Source organism: Coenobita brevimanus, chromosome 101 (genome assembly GCF_032717465.1).
Source record: "Coenobita brevimanus isolate Jiangsu-jjx chromosome 101, ASM3271746v2, whole genome shotgun sequence".
In the NCBI taxonomy this organism is placed as follows: Eukaryota; Metazoa; Arthropoda; class Malacostraca; order Decapoda; family Coenobitidae; genus Coenobita; species Coenobita brevimanus.
Window position 1 is genome coordinate 6196143 of NC_137054.1, and position 26413 is coordinate 6222555.

General features: G+C 42.3%; 1 protein-coding gene across 1 annotated transcript in view; it reads right to left on the minus strand.

The window, feature by feature from the left end:
- Positions 1 to 26413, minus strand: part of sno (Protein strawberry notch) — a 101643-nt gene that overhangs the window by 16448 nt on the left and 58782 nt on the right. The window contains exons 14-18 of the mRNA XM_080284538.1: positions 16076 to 16165; positions 15345 to 15686; positions 9024 to 9188; positions 6116 to 6228; positions 246 to 633 (exon numbers count right to left, since the gene is read on the minus strand). Of these exons, the coding sequence (XP_080140664.1) occupies positions 246 to 633; positions 6116 to 6228; positions 9024 to 9188; positions 15345 to 15686; positions 16076 to 16165 (1098 nt within the window). The remainder of the gene's footprint in view (positions 1 to 245; positions 634 to 6115; positions 6229 to 9023; positions 9189 to 15344; positions 15687 to 16075; positions 16166 to 26413) is intronic.

Below are 26413 nucleotides of genomic sequence, written 5' to 3' on the forward strand. Positions count from 1 at the left end.
TTTAAATATGTTATTTTTTCTTTCTACATCATCTTCCTCCTTCTCCTCCTTTCTTCCATCATTTCATTACTTAAATCACTTCCCCTATACTATACAATACTGCTATATTTGCATTCACTATTTCTCTTGCATGCTAATTTCACTATTCTCTCCATTTCTCAATCCTTCACCCTTCTCTCAACTCAACAAACCTTTATATTGCTAAGTGATGTATTTGAAAAAGTAATACTGCATACAGTTCTTACCAAGAATTCCCATGTCATATTTTCCAGTTCGTTTTGCTTGATTAACAATAGCTGCCAATGTATCGGTAAAATATTTGAATAACCGGTTCTGAAGTTCAACTGGCATGCCCAGTATCCTGTTTAGGAACTTGCTCATATTATTATAGTCCTTGTCTAACTGGTAGATACTATCTTCCTTGAGAATTATACCAACTCCAACAAGGGCATTCTGGATGTCTGAAAAGAAGTCTCCCTTATAATCATCAGGTGGAGGAACGATGGGGTGCTCATATCCCATCATTGTCTTCATTGTAGACTCCAGTGCCAGACGTCCGTATTTGTTGTCGATGTTAAAGGACGACAGGTCTCGAGACTCTGTCGCTCGACGATCGCCATGGGTGAGTGCACCCTAGTGAATATACACAGGGAAGTTAGTAAATAATCAACTGATCCTTAAAAATAAGGTAATTCCAACAGCAACAACTTTCAAAATTTGTAAGATTAACTAAAGCACTTTACACTGTACTCTGCGGATTAGAGAAATCAACAACCTCACTCCACTATGTATATCATTATCATCATCATCCGGACCTCCTTTCCCACCTTAGGGCAGGGTGAGGAGTAACAATATCCAGACAGCCATATACATATATATCATTCTCACCTTAAATGTCAGGACTAACTTGCCTGACCCCAGGCTCCTCCACTCCTCATGGGGCAACAAAGGATTGGATGATGAATGGATGTATGATAAATACTATATATATATATATAAATATATATATATACACACACACACACACGGTCAGTCCACTACTTACGAAGGATCGAATTATGAAAAATCCACAGATACGAAAAAAATTGTGGGGTGGGGGGGGTCAGTCAAAGCAAGGAAGGATGAGATCAGACAAAGACACTGAAAAGGAGGTGAGGTGATAATTGTAGTTCAGGGAAGGGAGAAGTGGAGACAATAATGTGTTTCAATCAGAGAGAGAGAGAGATATGGGGTGCCCATCATCCACTCACTCAATGTAGGGATGCCTTATGGTCTCTCCAATGAGTGACAAGCCAAATGGTTTCCTGTACCCAGGAAACCATTAACTATGCTGGGTGGTAACCATGTAACTGGGGTTTCTGGTAAGGATGTGTCCCTCAGATTCCTCTATCTAAAATCACTTAATCATGGCAGTTCTAAAATCACTTGATCACGGCAGTTGTTTCGGAGAGCCTCGGAGGGCCCAATACCTGCCCACAGCCCCAACCAAATGGGCAGATTTGCATGGCCATGTGGAATGTAAGAGGTGTGAATTAGGACAGCAAGAGGGTGGAAGTGGTGAATGTGTTCAAGAGTGTGACATATGCCGGGACGGCATTGTGTGAAACAAAAATGAAAAGGTGTAAAGTAGATGAGTGGGAGGTGTGAAATGTGTATGACTGGACGTGAATGGGTGAGGAAGATGCAAGGAATGGGTTGCATTGCTGATGAATGAGGTGTGGCAGAGTGAAGTGAGAGATTACAAATGTCAGCTCAGGGTGTCTGTATGTCAGGTTCAAGTTTGAGGAGGTAAAAGTGGCTGTGATTGTAGTGTATGCACCATGTGAGGACAAGAGTGAGTAAGCGAAAGATAGGTTTTGGGATGAGCTGGATGAAACAGTGGGAGAAATGCCCAGGGGTTATAAAGCGATCATAATGGGCAATATGAATGGAAGAGTAGGCAATGGTCCTGAGGATACCTTAATGGGTTGTAATGAAGTACCAGGAGAAAATGATAACAGGAAACGACTGAAGGATATGTGTCAGGAAAGGAGGTTGTGCATTTGTAACTCATATTTCAAAAACAAACATGCACATAAACATACACGATACAGAGGGAGCGGGGATTGTGTTGAAAGGAACCTGACTGATTACACGCTTCTAGAGATGTCGATGCTGGGAATGGTTGGTCTATGGGCTGTTTACAAGAAAATAATGTTTCAAAAGGATACTTGGGGTTTCATTCCCTCGGGATTTATCTTGAAAAGAACATAACACCTGTCTCGTAAAATCTGCTTCCAAGAGATTAGGTGTGCTATGCTGACTCCATGCCTTTTTTTACCCCTGCACAGTTCTTGACTTTATAAATGGGTTATATTTGCCCCTGTGTTGAGTATATCTCTCATGTGTGGGGAGGCTTTCCACATACAGCTCTTCTCAACAAGGTGGAGTCAAAGGCTTTTCATCTCATCAACTCTCCTCCTCTTACTAGCTCCTTTCAACTTCAGTACCTTCGCCGTACTGTTGCATCGTTATCTCTTTTCATCTCTTTTCTGTCGCTACTTCAATGGTCACTGCTCGTCTGAACTGTCTGCTTGCATCCCTCCTCTACTATTTATATGAATAACCAAGGTTTGTAGAAATAAACTTTTATTATCATTATTATTATTATTACTACTACGGTGGGCACGTACCAGTAGCACCAGTCTAGCAACAAACTCTCATTCCTTTTCTGTCCAACTCTCTAATGCAAGAGTTATCTGTTACTCCCAGTCCTTCATTTATGCAACAGGTCAATACTGGAACTGTCTCCCTCTGTCTGTTTCCTGCTTCCTATGATCTCCAGTCTTTCAAACGCAGTGTGTCCAGGCATCTCGAAATGATTGGATCTTGAATTTGGCTCTCTCTTGTATACTGTTTTTCTCTTGGAAGGAACAATAATAACGGGCTCGTGGCCTTGGGTTCCTTCTTCTTTGCATTAAAAAAAAAAAAAAAAAAAAATATTATGGAGGAGTTCAGAAACGATACAGAGACAGGCAAGCAAGCAGTCTGACAGACCAAAGCAGTGATAATGAAGAGAAGATAACCCAGATGAATGAAGTGATGCAAAGTTACAAGGATGATGCGGAAACTACGTATGCTGAAATCGTGAAAGTAAGGAAAGACTTAGAAACAAGAGTCGAAGAAAAAAGCATTAGAAAGGAAGTGAAAAAAAATAATCCAAAACAACCCACAATTGGTCAAAGATTCAGCAGATATCAACAAATTTATAGTAATCACTGGTATAGATGAAGAAATAATAAACAAAATTTTAAGGGACAAAAAGGAGATGGCAACTATAATGAGCATATTGAAGGATGTATCAGAGGAAATATGTGATAAAGCCCATCAACCATGTGCGAGGTTTAGGGGGACACTGGTGGGGGACTGGCTGAGGCTGGGGGCTAGTACTGAGATGCGGCCTCCCAACGGCTAGCCGCTCGTGGCCCGTACGTCCTTCTGCCATGTGGGAGCAGACTTCCTCTATGGGTTTTCAAGGCCTAAAACACGCGACACTTGCCCATCTGCCAGCCAGCGATAAGGGTTCTGTTTGTATGTAGCATTATACAGGGAGGATCTACAAGGCTCCACCTACATATTGGCAGGAATAACTCACCATCGGCCATTTTGGCGCATACATCACTCTGCCGCTAGACGCCTCATACACTTATCCAATACTGTTTTTTTTTTTTTTATGCGCCCAACTCTGGGCATAGGATTCACAGCCTCCTCCCATGGCCCAGTAGTCCTCCTAAATAGCGTACACCGCTACATGTCACCACTACAGCGCCAACACCCACCATCCATATTAAATACATGCTAGGGCTGTCTCATACAAGACTGGTGTATTGGTATTAGCGGAGGTATTTTTATGACACGTCGGCGGGCCTTCTGGTAAATCAGTAAAGTCTGCTTCGATTAAATTCAAATCCCTAAACTGTTCCCTGCCCCAGTGGGGATTTGAACCTGGGTCCAGTAGGACTGCAGGCCACCTCTCTACCGACTGAGCTACCGCCTCCCCCAAATCTGAACCCTGTCACGTTAATAAGGGGTGCCTAATCAAATAATAATATACATCTTACATACATACATCATCAACATCTATGTTGCCCCATGAGGAGCCTAGAAGCCTGGGGCTTGGCAAGTTGGTCCTGACATTTAACCCATGGATTGCGCAATTACCTTTTTTTATCCCACCCTATGGTGTGCAAAAAATGAAGGATATTTTTTTTTTTTTTTTTTTTAAATAAACTTGAAGATAAATATCCAGGTCATCATCTGGTGGGGGGGAAAAAAAAAAAAAAAAAAAAAAAAAAAAAAAAAAAAAAAACTCTCCGTCTTTGCGTAGGGCCATGCGTAAGTCTGCGTAGGGGCGGAGTGGTTAGCGGTGATGCACAGCCTGAGTTGTGGCTCGCAATGTAACACTACCCAGCCTGAGCTGTGGCTCGCAATCCACAGGTTAAGACAAAAGTGACCTGCCTCACTCAGCTCTAAGTGGCATTACGTGAGCAATAAACCCCAACCATCCCTTGGATATGAACTGGCACAGGCTCAAGCTGGTTGGAGTGCCTTAATCACCCACTAAACCACCAAGCCCCATAGTTTGGTTATATAATTACCACCCACCGTAGTAGATAGTTCCCTGGTGTACAGGAAACCATTTGGCTTGTCACTCAGTGCTGAGTCACCCATAGACAGATGGAAGAGGAAAGAGTGAAGTAAGAATGACATACGAGGAATGAAGGAAGGAAGAGATGCAAGGGCAGCCACACAAGAGCAGCACTACACTGAGTGAGTGGATGGTTAGTGCCCCCACCTTCAACCATTTAATAAAAATAAAAATAAAAATAATAATAATAATAATAATAATAAAAATAATGATAATAATGTATAAATCATAATCAATGAATAGCTGTACAGTGGGGCACCAATTTTCGCGCCTAATTGGGTCCAAAAATAATGCGCGAAAGTGGAATTAGCAAAAGTTGGGGCATTGTCTTTATGGCAAAAAGGCTAATTGGTTCCCGGTTATCCTAAAGTAACATCAGATTTTCATTTTCACTTGCAATACAGTACATCAAATCACTATTGTACATTGCATTGTGAGATACAAACAATAAAAACTGTACAGTACACATTATATGAGGAGAAACATACCACAGAGACCAGGTTGAGGTGTTTAATGGATGTTGGGGGTAAGTATCCGAGGCGTGTGGCGGGCTTATTTAGCCACGCCAGACGTATTGGCGCCACCTCTTGCTGCCTCGCTACCACTCTCTCTCTCTGCCTCCTCAGATGCAACTTGATGCAACACTTCCACTCTGTGCTGAATTTCCCTTTGTGCTAGGTTCTCTTGAACAAATCCATTGAAATCTTCATCCAGGTTAAGCTCCTCTATGGCATTGTCAGTAGGGATAGCACCATGGTCGGCTGCCCCCTCGGCTTCCAATGGTACTTCCACCTCCGTTATTTCCTTAGTCTTCTGCAGGTAGCGCGTGATAAGAGCCATTGAACCGTGAGAATCCAACACAATGGAGCTAGCACGCTCGTACACAATGGCGGGAATGAGTGGACAGAGTGTTGACATGACGTCATTCAAGATGGCGGTGGGTTGCGGGCGGGCGGTGCAGGAAATTCAAAGTTCAAAATATTGTCCCAAACCCAAAATTTGTGCGCGAAAATCGATTTTTTTCAAGCGAAAGTGGAAGTTAGGGAATATTTGGTGCATGCCGCGAAAGTGGATTCCGTGAATCCTGCTGTAGCGAAAGTTGGTGCACTACTGTATAAGGAATATTACATCAGATATTTCCAGGTTAATATCTACTGTACTTAAGCAAAACCACACACATACATCCCCCCAAATAATTTTAATCGGTCTCTATTTCACAGTCAGAGCCATATCTTCTACTGAGGAATGCTGGAAACATCTATTTGAAAAATTTGTGGAATGCATATATAGGGTCTTTGGTTAGAAATGCTCAGGCTGTGTGTGGCATTGCTTGGGTAATTAGCTGGATAAAAACAAAGAAGGAGTTGGGTGAATCCAGTGAAAGAATTCTACTGAAAAAATGAGGGAGTATAATGAGTATAAACTTACCAGACTTTCGAGTCTTTTGGCCACAATGGAAGCAAAGCGACGCTCTCCAGCCAGCTCAGATATGAGGAACACGTACTCTGGAGCATTCACCTGATTACTTCTGTGTGTTCGACCTGCAACAGACATCATTATTAGCCTCTTTTTAGTATATTTTGATTTATGACAAACATCTGTCTTCTGTTCAACCCCTCAATGGCCATGAGGCAAGACATTTGTGTGCATACCAGGCTGTCAACGGGACCATTTTTCAATGTCTAAAATCCAGTTCCATTTTTTACAGATGTGAAGAGAATATTAGGTAGGTGTGGGTGCCCATCATCCACTCACTCAATGTAGGAAAGCCTTATGGTTTCTACATTAAGTGACAAGCCACATGGTTTCCTGTACCCAGAAAACCATGTCACTATACTGGGTGGTAACAACATAACAGTGATTTTTGGCAGGGTTAAGTGTCCCCCAGATTCTATCTATCTATCTATTGCCAGAAGTCTTAATCCCGTTTGGGGTGGCCACAAACAAATCGCCTCCACATCGCCCTGTCCCCTGCCATTTCACTGCCCTGCTCCCAACTCACGCCCCCCCTCTCTTATATACCTCTCCACTCCATTCCTTTATCTCATCCTCAGCCTCCCCCTCCCTCTCCCCCTCTCCACCTCACTCACATACTCTCTCCTCGTCAGCCTCTCACCCTCCATCCTCTCCAAATGGCCAAACCACCTCAGTGTGTTCCTCATAACGCTTCCTATCACATCCACATCCACACCACAACGCTCCTTTATATCCTCATTCGTCAGCCTGTCTCTCCATGTGACTCCACAGGCTCCTCTTAAATAACTCATTTCCATTGCTCTCACTCTTGACTTGTGTCCTTCCAACAACGTCCAAGCTTCACTTCCATACATTAGAGTTGGTATCACAATACTGTCATGTAGTAACTTTTTCACTTCCATGCTCACTTCCCTGTTTCTTATCACTGCTTTCGAGGAACCAGCAACCTTTCTTCCCTGCTGTACCCTTTCAAGCACTTCACCCTCCAACCTTCCATCCTTGCTTGATTCACTCCCCAGGTACTTAAACGTACTCACATTTTCCATTTCCTCATTATCCAAACTCACTGTACATTCACTGACTTCACCTCTCTCAAAAACCATCACTTTACTCTTCCCTAAATTCACCTTTAGATTCCGTTTCTTATACACTCTCCCAAACTCATCCTCTTCGTCTTCGTCTTCATTTAACAACATAGTATCATCTGCAAACAACAGTACAGGGAGTTTCCAAACACTATCCTCTCTCACTAGGGCCACTCCAACATCCACTACCCTCAGAGAAATTACCAATATGCCGGGAATCGAACCCGGGACTCTCAGGTGAGAGCCAGGCAGCATACACAGGTTCTCTCTTCATCCACTACCCTACCTTGTACCTCTTTTATTACCCCATCCTTGTACAGATTGAACAACCATGGAGACATGATACATCCTTGTTTCAACCCAACATTCAAAGAGAAAAATTCATTCAGTTCCCCATCCACACACACTGCAGCCTTAGCACCATCATACATACTCTTCACAGCATTCAACAACTTCCCATCTACTCCATATATTAAGTGATTTTAGATTCTCCTATCTAAAATCAATCACGGCAAACATTTCGGAGAGCCTCGGAGGGCCCAATACCTGCCCAGGGCCCCAACCAAATGGGCAGATTCCCATGGCCCTGTGGAATGGGAGAGGTGTGAATGAGGAGAACAAGAGGGTGGAAGTGGTGAATGTGTTCAACAGTGAAAGATATGTCGTGATAGCACTGTGTGAAACAGAGATGAAAGGGTGTAAAGGTGAGGAGTGGGAGTGTAAAATGTGCAAGACTGGGCATGAATGGGCGAGGAAGATGCAAGGAAGGAGTGGCTTTGTTGATGAATGAGGTGTGGCAGAGTGGAATGAGAGATTACAAATGGGTCACCTTTAGATGTATGTATGTATGTCAAGTTCAAGTTTGAGATAGTGAAAGTGGCTGTGATTGTAGTGTACGAAAGGAATGAGAGAAAGGTTTTGGGATGAGCTGGATGAAGCAGTGGGAGAAATGCCCATGAGCCACAAAGTGATCATAATAGGTGATATGAACGGAAGTGTGGGCACTGGTCCTGATGATAACTTAATGGGTTGTAATGGAGTACCAGGAGACATGATAATGGGAAGCAATGGAAGAATATGTGTCAGGAAAGGAGGTTGTGCATTTGTAACTCATATTTCAAACATAAAGATATACATAAATATACATGGTATTGAGAGAATGGAGATCATGTTGAAAGGAGCCTGACTGATTACGTGCTCGTAGAGAGGTCGATGCTGGGAATGGTTGCTCGTATGAGGGAAGTGAGAGGACAATGTGGAGGTCTGTTAGATCATATGATTGGGGTATGCAGCAAGCTCGGAGGAGTGAGGTGGACCAGGAGAGAGAGAAAAAGTCGGAAAGAAGGACTGAAAGTTGAGAAGATGAGGATCAAAGAAATGGTAGATGAATAAAGGACCAAAGTAGAGGAGGAGTTGGAATCAGCGAATCTGGAATGAAATGGAATTAGACAGCCTGTGGAATGCATATAGGGTTTGCGTAGTTAGGAATGCTAAAGCGATGTGATGTTCCTAGAGGTTGTATGTGCAGTACAATGAATGTTAGGTATGATCATGAGAGGGAAAAAATTTGTCAAGAGGCCCAAAAAGAGGACTTTGGAAAATTTTTAGGATTTCACCATACCAATTAGTTATATAACATGGGTTTCTATGGTACACTTTGCATGTTCTGATTCGCACGGTCAAATTCCCGGAAGCATTAGCAACACAAGTTGGGGATCTACTGTAAAATGAATCCTTTAAGAATCAGGGCAGGTAAGGCTATTTACAGTACTGACCGAACTGCTGGATGGCCCTGTCAGCAGACCAGGGCAGCTCAAGTGTGATGTGGACTCTTCTCCGCTGGTTAGCAACTCTTCTGTCACTCTGCAAGGAGATACCTGAGCTGGCTGCCTCAGAGATAATGGCTATGTCCTTCTCTGATGCCATGAACCTTTCTTTCTCTGTAACAACAAAGGACACTGTAACAACTGAAAAAAGTACATTAATTTTGACAAATATCTCCACTATCATGATAACCATCATCCCAACTCTAGTTTCAACATAAGAACATAAGGAAAAAAGATAATTACAGGAGACCAGCTGCTGCATGCTATACAGCTCCTGTAAGAATGAAACCAGACTACACACACACACACACACACCATCCATCCATCCATCACTGAATCGTATGTTGCCCCATGAGGAGCGCAGAAGCCTGGGGCTAGGCAAGTTGGTTCTGACATTTAAGATGAGAGTGACTAGCCTCACTCATCCCTGAGTGGCATTAAGTGAGCAATCAACCCTACCACCCCTTGGATATACACTTTCACCGGTTCAATCCGATTGGAGCGCCATAATTGCCCACTAAACCGGCAGGCGTCAAAATTTGGTTATATGGTTACCACCCAGCATAGTAAATGGTTTCCTGGTGTACAGGAAACCATTTGGCTTGTCACTCAGTGTAGAGTCAACTACGGGCAGAAGGAAGAGGAAAGAAGGAAGGAAAGAAAGATAGAAGAGGGAATGTAAAGTCACCCGTAGGCAGATGGACGAGGAAAGCATGAAGAAAAGTAAGACAGAAGAGGATGGAAGGTAGGATGGATGGATGATAGGAAAGGGCAGACACCTGAGAGCAGCACTACACTGAGTGAGTGGCTGGTGAGCACACCAAACACACAAAAAAAAGGACCAGAATAGCAAAGTAGGTTATCGCCTGCCCATCAATCCCTCTGGGGGTTAACTCATGCAAGAATCACTGGTCATTCATTACAAACTGGTGAGGCCATTATCCAAACTTTTTAACCACAAACCTTGTTGGGGGAGGGGGAGGGGGGGGGGAACTGCATCAATGCATTTTTTACTCAGATACAGTACTGTGAAAGCTGTCATAACACTATCAACTTGTCTATAAATCATCCTACACATCATCAAAATGATGATGATGAACCCACATACCTTTATCTAAACCCTAACTCTTGAGGAAGTTTTTTTTTTTCCCCCTCCTTGAGAAACAGAGTAGAACTGACCTCTTCAACAACCTTTACCACTGTGATGTGGTGGTATACACTACATCACACTCATAATAAACATGTACTGTACTCAACTTTCATATGTGTTTAAAACATGATCAGCTTATAAAATTATGACAAAACTATGAAGATAATCTTAAATTACTCATTTCTTATATCATCATCATCATCATCCGGACCTCCTTTCCCACCCAAGGGCAGGGTGAGGAGTAGCAATGTCCAGAGAGCAAAAACTTGCCCAAAACAAATAGGCCACACTTCCATTCACTCATCTATCAAGCCCCCGGAATCCTGGCTCCACCGGATATGCAAAAAACATTCACCACATTCTGCAGCTTCACACAGGGTATCCGACTGAGTCAATCCGGACACTGCCATGCTCACAAGGGGTGCCAAAATCCCTGATCACGCACTTCTCCTCACAAAATTCATCCAGCCAGCTCGATCTCTAGTCAGTTCCCTAGCCTCACCAACTTCCAAACCTCTCTCCCTCACACATTCATCCACCATATCTTTCCACCTTCTCCTTGGTCTACCTCGCCTCCTCCCTCCTTCAAATTCGTTCAGGTATACCTCTTTTACCACTCTATTGTTATCCATTCTTTCCACATGACCACACCATCTCAGGACACTCTCTTCGATTCTGGTGTCCACCGACTTCCTCATTCCACACCTTTAACGAATCACATTATTTCGTATCCTATCCACCCTCTGTGCTCCACATACATTCCTCAGCAGTTCCATCTCCATTGCTCTTACTCTTGACTTTTCATTTTCATGCCACACCATACTCTCACACCCATATGTTAGAGTTGGCACTAACACTCCCTCATGTAAGCCTTGTGCAGCTGCAACACTCAAGCCTCTGTTTCTTATCAAGGCCTTCATTCCAACGGCCAATTTTCTTCCTTGTGTCACTCTACTTTCAACTTCTTTTGCACATTTTCCTCTCTTTTCTATCACTGTACCCAAGTAATTAAACTCTCTCACCAATTCCAGTCTCTCTCCATTCACAGTAACATCACATTGGGAGTCACCTTCTCTCTCAATAACCATCACTTTACTCTTCTCTACATTTACTCTCAAGGCATGATGCTCACAGACATCAGCAAAACTCTGCAGTAACCTACTGAGTTCTTGTCTGGTACTTGCAAGCAGTACTGCATCATCAGCATACAACAAATTTGAGATATTCCATCTATCACCATTCATTACCAGCACCATCCCTCTCTCCATTACTCATGTTTTTACTTCTCTCATCACCCCATCCATATATATATTGAACAACCAAGGGGACATTACACAACCTTGTCGCATGCGCACACCGATCGTGAACCACTCACTTAGATGCCCAATAACCCTTACACATGCTTCACTACCATCATAAAAACTCTTGACAGCACCTAACAGCTTACCATCTGCATGATACACGCGCAAAACTTTCCACAATCCCTCTCTGTCTATTTGTCGTATGAGTACGTTTAAGTATTTGGGTAGTGTGATGAGTAAGGATGGAGATTTGGAGGGTGAAGTGCTTGAAAGGGTACAGCAGGGAAGAAAGGTTGCTGGTTCTTTGAAAGCAATGATAAGAAACAGGGAAGTGAGCATGGAAGTGAAAAAGTTACTACATGACAGTATTGTGATACCAACTCTAACGTACGGAAGTGAAGCTTGGACATTGTTGGAAGGACACAAGTCAAGAGTGAGAGCCGTGGAAATGAGTTATTTAAGAGGAGCCTGTGGAGTCACGTGGAGAGACAGGCTGACGAATGAGGATATAAAGGAGCATTGTGGTGTTGATGTGGATGTGATAGGAAGCGTTATGAGGAACACACTGAGGTGGTTTGGCCATGTGGAGAGGATGGAGGGTGAAAGACTGACGAAGAGAGTGTATGTGAGTGAGGTGGAGGGGGAAAGAGGGAGGGGGAGGCCGAGGATGAGATGGAGAGATGGGGTGGAGAGGTATATGAGAGAGGGGGGTGTGAGTTGGGAGCAGGGGAGTGAAATGGCGGGGGACAGGGCGACTTGGAGGCGATTTGTTTGTGGCCACCCCAAACAGGATTGAGGCGTCTGGCAATAGATAGATAGATAGATTTTTCAAGATCCATGAATGCCATAAACACCTTATGGTCCTTCTCACAAGCCTTCTCTGCTACCTGTCTCACTGCAAATACTTGATCCACACATCCTCTACCACTCCTAAAGCCCCCCTGTTCATCACTCACTAGGGATTCTTACATGTTTTGTATATCTATCTATATAACTGTCCACTGCCAGACGCCTTAATCCTGTACGAGGTAGCCAAAAACAAATCGCCTCCATGTCGCCTTGTCCCCCATCATTTCGCTGCTCTCCTTCCCAGCTAACACCCTGCTCTCTCATATACCTCTCCACTCCATCCCTCCATCTCACTCTCAGCCTCCCCCTCCCTATCCCTTCCTCCTCCTCACTCACAAACACTTTCTTCATTAGTCTCTCAGTCACCATCCTTTCCACATGGCCAAACCACCTCAATCTATTTCTCCTAACACTTTCTATGACATCCACATCCACAACACAATGCTCCTTCGCTTCCTCATTTGTCAGTCTGTCTCTCCATGTGACTCCACATGCTCCTCTCAAATAACTCACTTCCACTGCTTTCATTTTGACTTCTGTCCTTTCAACAAGGTCCAAGCTTTGCTTCCACATGTTAAAAAGTTGGTATCACAATACTGTCATGCAGCAACTTTTTTTTACATTCATGCTCACTTCCCTATTTCTTATCACTGTTTTCAAAGAACAAGCAACCTTTCTTCCCTGTTGTACCCATTCAGACACACTATCCTCCAATATTTCATTCGTATTCATCATACTACCAAGTACATAAATGCATTCACATTTTCCATTTCTTCATCATCCAACCCCACTGTGCATTCAGTGACTTCATTTTTCTTGAAGACCATAACTTTTACTATTCTCTACATTCACCCTTAGATTTCATTTCTTATACACACTCCCAAACTCATTCACCAAGCCTTGCAGTTCCCCTTAGTCTTCACTTAACAATACAGTATCATTTGCAAACAACAGAAGATACTGTTTCCACACAGTGCCCTTTCTCATTAGGTCCGTTCCCACATCTACTGCCCTACCTTGTATCTCTTTCATAACCCCATCCATATACAGACTGAACATCCATGGAGACAACACATCCCTGTTTCCATGCGACATTCAAATAGGAAAATTCACTCAGTTCACCATCCACACACACTGCAGCCTTAGCACCCTCATACATACTCTTCATGGCATTCAACAGCTTCCCATTTACTACATACATTCCTAATATTTTCCATATTCCTTATGTATCAAATCTGTCATGTGTTTTCTCCAAATCCATGAAGGCTTAATACAACTTCTTTCCCTTCTCCAGAAACTTTTGCACTAAAGACCTAAGGATGAATGTCTGATTTACACACATCTTCCTTTACTAAAACCTCCCTGTTCTTTTCCAATTAATTCTTCTGGTATTTCCCTAACTCTGTCAATAAGTATCCTACCATATAATTTGCCTATTATACTAAGAAGACTAATGCCCTTATGATTACCAAGCACTTCTTTTTCCCTCTTTTCCTTTGTACAAGGGAATGATTATAGGCTACCCGACTTCCAATCCTCTGGGACTCGGCTTTCCTCCCTGGCAAATCTGCAAAACTTCCATATCCATTATCCTACTATCTCTCCCCCATGCTTCTGCTTAAGCATTTCACCACACACTGAATCATTTCCTGGGGCTTTCCCCATTTTGACTTTCTTCACTGCTTCCACTACTTCCATCCTACTGATCTCTTCCTCCTTTCTTACTTCTCTCCTCCCAGCCACTTATAATTGCATTACTTTCATTCTTCATGTTTAACAATTCCTCAAAATGTTCTCTCCATCTCCTCACTTTTTCTCCCTTCTCCACTATCAATCTATCATTTTTATCTTACACTCCCCTCCTAACTTCTTCATCATCCTGTCCAACTCACTTTACCTCCTTCCAGAACATTTTCTTACATTCCCTCCACTTTACACTTAAATTCCTTCCAAATTCCTCATCCAATCTCTTCTTACTTACTAATCTTTTCACCACTCTCTCCCTCTCTACATAAAACTCTCTTCTATCTCTGAACTTCCTCCATGTACCAACAACAAATTACAGCTGCAGAGCACTTTTAGCAGAAATATATTTGTTTCCCACATGAATACCGGTGAGAAAATGAGTGGCGAGTAGGGAGCAAGGACAACTAAGGGAGCCTCAGGCTTGCTTTACAAACTAAAACTCATTAAATGGTTTTAATTCAAGGTGCTAAACCTAGCGCAATATACTGTACACGTCACTCAAAGCATCTACCTCAGTTGTTTCTGCAGTACATAAACTGCACCCTATGCGAAGGTGTTACTTTTCAACACTTTCCTACATCCACAGAACGTTCCTACATAATCCTAATGGAAATTATACTAACTCTGTATCACAGTTACATGGCTCCAATGTACTGTACAGGAATGAACAAAGAGGGTAACTAGTGAACCATCTGTTGTGTGGTGTGAATGAGAGACCATTTCAGTTTCATTTTGCATGCTTGCATGCATATGCCTTGGTCACCTAATGGTGGCTGTCCATGTTGCTCAATCTCTATTAGCCTCCCTCTTCAGTCCCTTAACCCTGAGGTCACATTCAATGACGTGGTCCCAGGACTTTTTCGGTCTACCTCTTGCACCCTACCCCCAACGTTAAAACTTCTCAATTTCTGCACCCAATTGTCAACCCCAATCCTCTCCACATGCCCAAACCACCCCAATCTACCCCGTTTCATCACAACACCAATACACTCCAGTCCCATCCCTCTTAACTCTTCCATTATAAACCTAGTCCCCCCAGGCCTCGCATTCAAGGACGCACTGCACATCCACCTAATCACTGTCATTGCTGTACACTTGAGCCTATGAATATCCCCTTCCTTTACTGCCCAGGTCTCACTACTGTACAGCATTACATTCCTATCCAGAGTGTGAGAAATAATCATACATTAAGTAAAAGTGCCTCACCATACATGCTGAACCCACCTCTGATGTTTAATATTTCCAGGGGCACATCAGCCTCAGAACGAGATTCATACATGACCTGCCCATCGTCACTCTGCACAACTCTTCCTTTGCGGCCTGTCATCTCTGCAACGTTCTCTGGGCCACCTAATTCATCAATTAACTGATCTAAAGTATTGGGTGGCAGTTTGCGGCCCAGATTGTCAATGGCCTTAAGCAGGTCTGATTTCAGTTTGTTGGCTTTCTCAACATGGTCTCTTGGAGGAGGTGGGAGCTTATCTCCATTCTCTTGCCGTCCTTTCCCATTCTTTTGTTTGCTATGGTTCTTTGGTCGACCTCGTTTCTTGGGGCGGCCCCAATTATCTGTTGATGAAGGTACAGGGGGATTGATTTACTTCAATCACTTGTGAGCTATCTTATGCACACCCATAAGGTATGTAAATACTGTAATAACTGTGTGTATATATATATATATATATATATATATATATATATATATATATATATATATATATACGCTAAGCACAACAACTTTACTCAATAAACTGAAGAGAAATAACAAGCAACCTGATCTTATGCACACCTATACAGTATGTATCCTTTTATTCAATAAACTGAAGAGAAATAACGAGCAACCTGCTGAGACTGAGCCTTTACATAAATAAGAAAAGCAAAACAACATATTTAATTCAATGAATGGCTGGGAATTACATGGATAGTTTTTCTACCTCATTACTGAGTAACAGCCTCACCTTCATCATCAAAATCACTAATTCCTGAGAAATCTGAAGATGCTTCAGAAGAGTACATGTCGTCTTCATCATCCTCTGCTCCACTCTCACCTGCAACACAACCTAGCATCAACAAGACAGTACTAACAGCACCAAGTAGACACAAATAACCATTTCACATTTCAAATCTTACTTCCACTTCTGAAAAACTACTTATCACTAAAGCAAAATTCAAAGGGCATTTTTACACTTAAAATTATTCTCTTAATCCCTTCAGCCCAAGGGATCTTTACTTAGCAGAATAAAGTTGTCTGGCACTAGCCAAAATAAACAATGGCATATATCATCAGGCAGAAAGGATTAAAGGCATGCAATCATGTGCATCATGTACAGTATACTCAGCACAGTGGGACAGCAATTATCCAAAATGCTTGGAAAACTGGACTTCCCATACCACTTATATTTCAAGTTATGTGAATCATACTCTGATATAATCAGAGCTAATACTCCATGTTCAGGTAGGCATACTGTATTACCTTCCTATACAGAGTTTATATCATCAAAAACACATTAAAACTTGATAAGCTACTAGTATGGCATGTATGGGGCATCAGCATTACCAATGTTATGTGGCTTCTGATTTTTTTTTTTTTTTTTTTTTTTTTTTTTTAGATGGTGATTTATACTCCGATATAATCACCACTAATATGGCATGTTTGAATAGACACATAACTTTCCTATACAGAGTTTATATAACCAAAAACACATTAAAACTTTGATAAGCTAGCAGTCTGGCATATATGGAGCATAAGCATTACCAATATCATTTTTTTTTTTTTTTTTTTTTAACGCAAGGAAGAAGGAACCAAAGGCCAGGGGCCTATAAATTGTTTCCTCCAAGAAAAAACAAAACAAAAATAAGAGAGCCAACTTCAAGAACTGATGATTTTGAGATGCCTGAACACACTGCATTTGAAAAACTGGAGATCATAAGCAGTAGGAAATACAGACAGAGCGAGACAGTTCCAGAGTTAGCCTGTTGCATACATGAAGTACTGGGAGTAACGGTTAACTTTTGCATTAGAGAGTAGGACAGAAAAAGGATGAGAGTTTGTTCCTAAACGGGTGCTACTGCTACGTGCCCGCCGTAGTAATAATAATAATAATAATAATAATAAAAGTTTATTTCTACAAACCGTGGTTATTCATATAAATAGCAGAGGAAGGATGCAAGCAGACAGTTCAGACGAGCAGTGACCATTGAAATAGCGACAGAAAAGAGATGAAAAGAGATAACGATGCAACAGTACGGCGAAGGTACTGAAGTTGAAAGGAGCTAGTAAGAGGAGGAGAGTTGATGAGATGAAAAGCCTTTGACTCCACCTTGTTGAGAAGAGCTGTATGTGGAAAGCCTCCCCACACATGAGAGATATACTCTACACAGGGGCAAATAAAACCCATTTATAAAGTCAAGAACTGTGCAGGGGTAAAAAAAGGCATGGAGTCAGCATAGCACACCTAATCTCTTGGAAGCAGATTTTACGAGACAGGTGTTATGTTCTTTTCAAGATAAATCCCGAGGGAATGAAACCCCAAGGATGTTTAAAGATGATGCAGGATTAAGCTGGACACTGTTAAAAATTAGAGGGTACTCCTGTGGAGAATTCTGTCGGGTTGATAGATGTAAGAACTGAGTTCTTGATGTATTAAAAACAACACGATTGCTTTTACCCCAATCAGAGATATAAGCCAAGTCAGACATTAGGAATGCCATTGCCTCACCTCTTGTGTGTTGAAGTAACTGCTGAGATGGATGCTGTGGGAAGAGAATAAAAAGTCAAGGGTGTTCATCAGTGTATGAGTGGATAGGGTTAGATGTACAGCTTAGAAGGCCATTGATAAACAAAAGAAAGAGAACTGGTGATAGGACAGAGCCCTGAGGAACCCAACTATTGATAGCTCTTGGAGAAGAACAGTGGTCGTTTAATGCAGCAGCTACAGAAGGACCAGAAAGGAAGCTGGTGATATGACAGAGCCCTGAGGAACCCAACTACTGATAGCTCTAGGAGAAGAACGGTGGCCGTCTACTGCAGCAGCTATAGAACAACCAGAACGGAAGCTAGAGATAAAGGCACAGATAGAAGGATAGAAACCATAAGAGGGTAGTTTGGAAATTAAAGATTTATGCCAGACTCGATCAAATGCTTCTGAGATGTCAAGTGCAATGGCAAGCTTTTGCCAAAGTCCCAAAAGAGGATGACCAGGAGTCTGAAAAGTAGGTGAGAAGATTGCCAGTAAAGCATCCCTGGCAGAACTCATGCTAATGATTGGAAAAAAGGTTGTGATGGGAAAGATGCTTTAAAAACTTCTTGTTAAGAACAGACTCAAAAACTTTTGAAATACAGGATGTTGAAGCAATTGTGCAATAGTCTGAGGGTTGGGAATGGTCACCCTTCTTTGGGACAGGCTGAATGAAAATAACTTCCAGCAAGAAGAACAGGTACAAGTTGACAGACAAAGACAAAAAAGTTTACCTGGGCACAGTGTAAGCACAGAAACACAGTTCTTGAGGACAACAGGAGGGACCCCATCAGGCAAAAAACAGGAACACTTGAAAACAGAACAACACTTTGAAACATTACACAGTACATTCATCACAAACATCAACACTGCTGTGCACACTTTCAATACAATTATACAAAACGCCAACAAAAGACACATCCCTAGAGGCAACAGAAAAAGACACAATCCCAACTTCACACCAGAAATTCAAGGCCTTATCAGTCAATGGGACACAGTATGACATTCCCCAACACCCCATACACAAGACACCATACAACAAATACAAGAACTCAACACTTAAATAAAAAATAAAATATTGGAACAGCAAATACCAATTTGGAACAGTTATCTCCAAACAGCTGACCAAAAAACAAACATCAGCAAACTCTACAAAACACTAAACAGCATCACACTCTCCAACAGTAACACTACACAATCACACGCTGCCATCACAACAACAGACATCATACCTTCACACAAACAAGCAAACACTCTCATCAATCATTTTTCACATGTCAGCCATCTAAACCCCCACTGCAACAACCGACGTATTATCCGACGTAAGAGACAGCTCCCCACAGACCCAGACTTCGCACCTTTCACTTACAGCCAGACAATGCACATCATTAGCAACCTTAAGCATTCATCTGCATGTGGACCAGACAACATACACGTTAAACACCTTGGACCACAAGGCATACAAGCACTTACCAACATATCAAACTACAGCTACTCACACAACATAATACCCAACATCTGGAAGCAAGGCATTATCATCACTATCCCCAAACCCAACAAAGACCCCATGTTACCTTCCTCACACCGCCCCATCACACTCCTCTGCATCTCCTGCAAAGTCACTGAACAACTGGTACTACAACTAGTTACACCATACACCCCCCTAGCCCCATCACAACATGGGTTTAGGCCAAAACACTCCACAAACACTCTTCTTACAGACCTTACACAAAGAGTTTTTGATGGCATGAATTCAGCTAGGTCACCACACAGAACACTCCTAGTCACACAACACATTAGCAAAGCTTTTGATGCCATCCCCTGCTACAACCTCACAAACAAAATATTCAACACAAATGTACACAATATCACAAAAAGATGGCTGATAAACTACTTAGCAGGCAGATGAGCACATGTAACATTTGCCGGTCAGTCTTTGAACATCAGAAACTTCACAAACGGCGTCCCCCAAGGATCTGTTTTGTCCCCTACACTCTTTAACCTATACATGCACGACATACATCTCACACACCAGAGTTCACATAGCTTCCTATGCAGATGGTATAACACTTATATGTACACACCAAAATGCAAACACAGCCACACACATCCTCCAACCTTACCTCAACACACTACATGAATGGATCACCACAAACAGGCTCAAAATAGCCCCAGCCAAATCTACAGTGAGGTTCTCACAAACTGGACAGCCAGAACACAGTCACAATCCACACCTCACCAAAAACGACATTCCCCACCCCCACACACAAAATCCGTCGTGCAACATACAATACATCAATGTCATTTAAACAACACATCACAAACATTAAGATAAATTAACAACAAGACTCAATGCCTTGAGGTCACTTCCCATTCAACATTTGGACACAACAAAAAAACCACCACCACAGTATACAAACAATATATACGTTCAGTGATGAATTATGCAAGCCCTACTTGCGCTCCTAACCTCATTAACCCCTTAACCGCGGGGTGTCACTTTCGTGACGCTTGGGAGCAAGGGATCATACCGGGGGGCGTCACTTTTGTGATTCTGTGTTATTTTGAATTCGCCAGGGCTTCCAAGTGGGGGCTTGTATCATCTATCAGTACTGCCAATGTCTAACACTAGTCAGCACGCCAAATCTCATCTGTACTCCCATCCATTGTTGACAATTTAGCCATTTCTCCCCGTTCTTGACTCCCCTCCCTACCTACCCTCCATTACCCTATCCTCTCGCCTGCCCGGCCGTGCTACGCTAAGTAAATCTTCCCTGGAATTTTCCACTGATTTCATCCATTGAAATAAGCCCTATGCCCTATTCTTATACCAAATAATATATACAAGAAAGAAATAAGGTAAGTGTAATGTAAATAAAATAGAGAATGTAAATAGAAATGTAAATGAGTAGTAATATAAGAATATGAGTATATATACAAGGAGTAATGAAACTGAAAGTTTCACTCTAGTATGTATGAATACTATGAGTTATGAAAGTGAAAATGAAAGTGACAGATTCACTCTCAATGCTAGTATACAGGACGAGAAAGTGAATGCTACGTATTTTACTGAAAGAGAAATTGAATGCCTACAGTGAGAATAAACTACTATTACTGAAGGAAACTTATGGATAAAGACTGTAGATATATATAAGTGTTATATAGTAATAGAAATATAAACTGTGAGTGTTTTTATGAATAATAAATGACAGAACACCAGCGGCGAACGAGTGCAAGTGGGAAGTCATACACGCTCGTAATTTTCATTGCTTTCACAGTGTTTTTCTTTTTTGGAGTATGGATTCCAACCTATCTGAGAATCATAGAACAGTGTTTCTAGTGATAATATCAGGCTGTGGTAATCATATTACGGGTTGTCGGGAAGTGTAAAGTGGAGACTTCGTTACCCAACTTCAGAGGTCTCCACAAGTCCTACTGTGCTCGACGAAGGCTCAATAAACATCCCACGAGAAAGCTGAAGGTATGTGCCACATGCATATGTAATTATAATATTCTAGGACTAATAACTGATTTTTGGCACATATTTTTAGAGAGCCTGTCGGAGCGCGAATATGCCTGCAAGACACGTGAGTCAGGCAAAAACAACCCCGCAGTCTAGGGGTTAAAATACACTACAACACTCTACAGACCATACAGAACAAGGCCCTAAAAATATTCACATGCTGCACAGCTACTACACCCACAGACCACCCTACATCAAGAAACCAAAGTCCTCGAAGTCAAGGATCATCTAGATATGAGAAGTACACAAATTCTACCTCCAGCCTCCACAAACCCAAAACATCCACTACACTACTTGGCAGCACATCCGCACACACCAAGGGACATCAAAACAACATCCAGCACACGATATCATACACAAATACTGTCATCTCTCCCTCCACGCCCGCCTCAAACCAGCTTCCAGACACATATCCATACTCAAATCACTCACCGCTCCATTCAGTCACTTAAAGACAACACACAGCTGCAAGTACGGGCTTCTGATATCCACCCTTCTAAATCCTATTTCCCTCGTGAGGATAGGGTCCACCTGGCCAGGCTGAGATGTAGGCATCATCCAGCCCTCTTAAGTTATCAGAAGAGGCTGGATGACTCCATTGCTGATGCCTATCCAGGATGTAACACAGCACCCCATACTATTAGGCACATTATGGAAGACTGCATTGCACACAATCACCTACGCCAACAACACAGCGTACACTCCCTGAGAGCTGTGGGAAAGCCCGGTCTCAGCCATGGCCTTCCATAGGGACTTGGGGCTGTTTGGCCAGACTGTCTAGGGAACAACTACTACTACTACTACATTTGGATGTGAGACTATCGTGTGGCATGAAAATGAAAAGTCAAGAGTAAGAGCAGTGGAGATGGGACTGCTGAAGAATGTATGTGGAGTACAGAAGGTGGACAGGATATGAAATAATGTGATTCGTGAAAGATGTGGAGTGAGGAAGTCAGTGGACACCAGAATTGAAAAGGGTGTACTGATATGGTATGGTTATGTGGAGAGAATGGATAACAATACAATGGTGAAAATGGTATATCTGAGCAAATTTGAAGGTGGGAGGAGGTGAGGTAGGCCAAGGAGAAGGTGGAGACATGGTGGAGGAGTGTGTGAGGAAAAGAGGTATGGAAGTAAGTGAGGCTAGGGAACTGACACAAGATCGAGCTGGCTGACTGAATGTTGTGAGGAGAAGTGCATGATCAGGCATTTGGTACCCCTTTTTAACATGGCAGTGTCCAGACTGACTCAATCAGATACGTTTATGTGAAGTTACAGAACTTGGTGAATGTTTTTGGCATATCCGATACAGCCAGGATTCCGGGGGCTTGAATGGTGAGTGAATGGAAGCGTGGTCCATTGCATTGGGCAGATTTGGGCTGTCTGGACATTGCTACTCCTCATCCTGCCCTAGGGTGGAAAAGGAGGTCCAGATGATGACGATGATGTGGATGATCTGGGCCATCTGATAAACTTTGTAAGGCTCTGTTTTTAAATTAATCTATGCAAAAAAAAACATTAAAAAATATTTTATTTGGACAATCTTATTTTCAAACTGTTATTGTAACCCTTGTACAGTAAAAGTCCTGTAATCTGAATGGTAGGGGACCGAGGATCTTTCAGATTATTGGGAGGGACCTTTGAAAACATTAGAATTATGTACATGACCATTAAATAAAAACTTATAATGATATGGGTTATTGCTTTAGACATCAGAAATGCACAGATGTGTAGCTGAATAGTTACAGGCAGGTACATCCAAGTCCAAAAGCAAGTCCAAGCCAGATAAATCCTTAGATAAACCCTAGAAAAATCTGAAAAAAGCCCAGAATTTTTTTTTTAATTTCGCCCTGAAAAATTCAGAGTATTGGGATACAATATTCGGATTATTGGTGGTCGAATTGCAGAACTTTTACTCTAATAAAAATAATTAAAAATGTGTCGTAAATAATGAATGCACTCAACCAATCAGCTGCCAGCTTTCAAAAGCTTAAGGCTAATCTTTTCTTAGAGAAGATCAAATTGGCTGTGGTAATGTAATATACAGTACTCAGTTTTCTGAAAAATCCTGTATTCCAAATACCTCCTGATCCTGACCATTTCAGAATTTGGGAACTGCATAATTTTCCAGTAAAAACTATGCTCAAATGCCATTACCAACTGAAGAATAAAATTACTGAAGCATTTACATAGGACCATTCCTTAATAATAGTTTTAAGTTATAACATTATCCTATCATAAAGCATTTCACGCCTTTACGTCTGAGTATAAAAAAAAAAAAATCAAGAGGAGGGCTTAAGATTATCAACATGCTTACACACATGTACCACCATGCACTTACTCATAATTTCCAAAACACACAACAATACAACTAATATCAGCATCTCCTCTTTTAACTGACACCCACAAGACACTACCATTCCATGACAAGACTATGGCATCATGTACACAAGCAATTCATTAAAAGCATTCAGTTACCTAAGGCCTGAGCTGCAGTGCCATGAAGGGGAAAGATGAGGGAGTGTTATTAGTAAAGCATGTTCTTCTATGACTGGTTTTTATCTGAATTCTATAATACTGAAACTAACACATAAAGAAACTTTTCTAGCCAAAACAAAGTTAATTTAGGAATGTGCTTTAAAGAATGCTACAATGAAGGAATGAAAATCGTTCTCAAGCCAACCCCATAAGAATGCACTCGAAGTCTCGAAGTCTCATTGTATTAAGTCATGTTATATGAGTATACTAAACCCCCCCACCCCCCACAAGAGTAAGTGGAACACAGCCTCTTCATTCCTCTTTCTCAGAAATCTGAGTTACCTTTATGATGACTTAACTGGGGCTTGCTTTTTGCCCTACTGAATTTAAATTCTGAATTATCAAATGCTGACATATCAAAGGTTTATTGTAATCCATTTAAGTCCATGCCTAGATATACAGTACTAGTATATACAATTGGATGAAGCAAGTATGAGGTCATAGATGAACGCAGCTGAAGTGGGGCTCAGTGGGGCTATCAGAAAATATACATGGGCTGCTTAAACTGGACAGGATTGATTTATTGCTGCCTCTGCCAGTAGGTTGGAGGAGGTTATTTATTCACCTGCTTTTGTATGTCTGTCTGCAGACAAGTTATCCTTCAAAACTGTTATCAGATTTCAATGAAATCCAGTTGATAGATGGGCACCAGGTTACGATAATTAGTTTTTGAAGTGAATCCTGATCCAGAAACAAGAATTAATAATAAATATTTTAGGGTCAGCGGAGGTAGCACTACTCGGCATGAATTTCAGTTCTGAGACAAAATGGGTATCCCAAGGCAATAATGTAGTGCCGATTTCAAATATGATGTTCATTTTGCTCTAGCACATACTGTTTTTCTGAACTCACTACCCTCACATGCATCCTTATACTACAGAGGTACTTCTTTTCAATGTTTTATTTGTGCTCTTCTTAAGTCTTCATATATACAGTAAAAGTCCTGTAATCCGAATGGCAGGGAATCAAGGGTATTTCAGACTATTGGGAGGGACCTCTGAAAACATTAGAAATACAGTACAGTATATACACTCTATCTATCTATTGCCAGACGCCTCAATCCCGTTTGGGGTGGCCACAAACAAATCGCCTCCAAGTCGCCCTGTCCCCCGCCATTTCACTGCCCTGCTCCCAACTTACACCCCCCTCTCTCATATATCTCTCCACCCCATCCTTCCATCTCATCCTCGGCCTCCCCCTCCCTCTTCCCCCCTCCACCTCACTCACATGCACTCTCCTCGTCAGTCTTTCACCCTCCATCCTCTCCACATGGCCAAACTCATGATCACTAATTTCTATCCAGGGGTGCCCCCTTCCTACCCCTGTATACCCAGGGATGAGGGGAGGGGGGGACAAAACGAGCTCCACCTGCCTGTACCCCAGCTCCCAACCCTCCCCCAGACCCCTACTCAATCCCCCACTCCACCTGTCATTCTTAATCCATCCCGTCCGGATGTCATGTATACATGTCCTCCCAGGGCCATCTGGGTGACATGTATTTGTGACTGAGTAATTCACGCCCTTGTTTGAATATTCAGCTGGTTATTTCCACCACACACACCCACTGGCAATCCTCCAGCATGCATCCAAGTCATGCTCCAGTTGCCTGTGTACCTCTGTCATGGATAGATCTACACAAAAATTTTTTCCTGTGTCCAGACCCTTAGGTGAGTGCCTGTGGCCACCGACTTCAACACCAATGAAGTCCAAAGGCGAGAAAAGAAAAGGCCTTAATGACAGTGCAACAGGGAGAGAACTCAAAGTGACATTATCATCAGTTGTGAGTGCAGAAAGTGACTCTTCCTCTCATGAAAGCGACAGCCATGATGAGTGTCGATATTTATGCATCGTGTGAGGAGGGTGGTGGACATGACTCCTCCAATGTGCGTCCATTGTTTCCCCTGTACATTCATCTGCTATTTCTGGTGATGGGAATGGTTCAGAGGGTACTGACGATCCTGGAGAGAGGGATATTGGCACAGATGAGGAGATGGAAGAGGAGGTAGAAGGTGGAGGAGGAAGGGAGGAGGGAGTAGGAAACGAGGTATGTCGAGCCTCGCGCTACCCCTCTGTCTATTTACATGAATAATGGAGGCAGAAAGTTTGTTTCATGATTTTTTTTTTTTTTTTTTTAATGTGTCCAACTCTGGGCATAGGCTTCACACCCTACTCTCAAGGCCCAGCAGTCCTCTCTGCATGTCACCACTTTGGTGCTAACACCCACCGTTCATACTGAATACATATTAGGCTGTCTCATACAGGACAGGTGTATTGGTATTAGCGGGGGTATTTTTACGACATGTCGCCAGGTTTTCTGGTACATCAGTAGAGTCTGATTTCATGAAATTCAAATCCTTAAACTGTTCCCTACCCCAGTGGGGATTTGAACCTGAGTCCGGTAGGACTGCAGGCCACCTCTCTACCGACTGAGCCACCGCCTGCCCTTATTTTTTATTGAAAGTTTCCATGTGTGTATGTTTGTCATAATGAAAATGTAC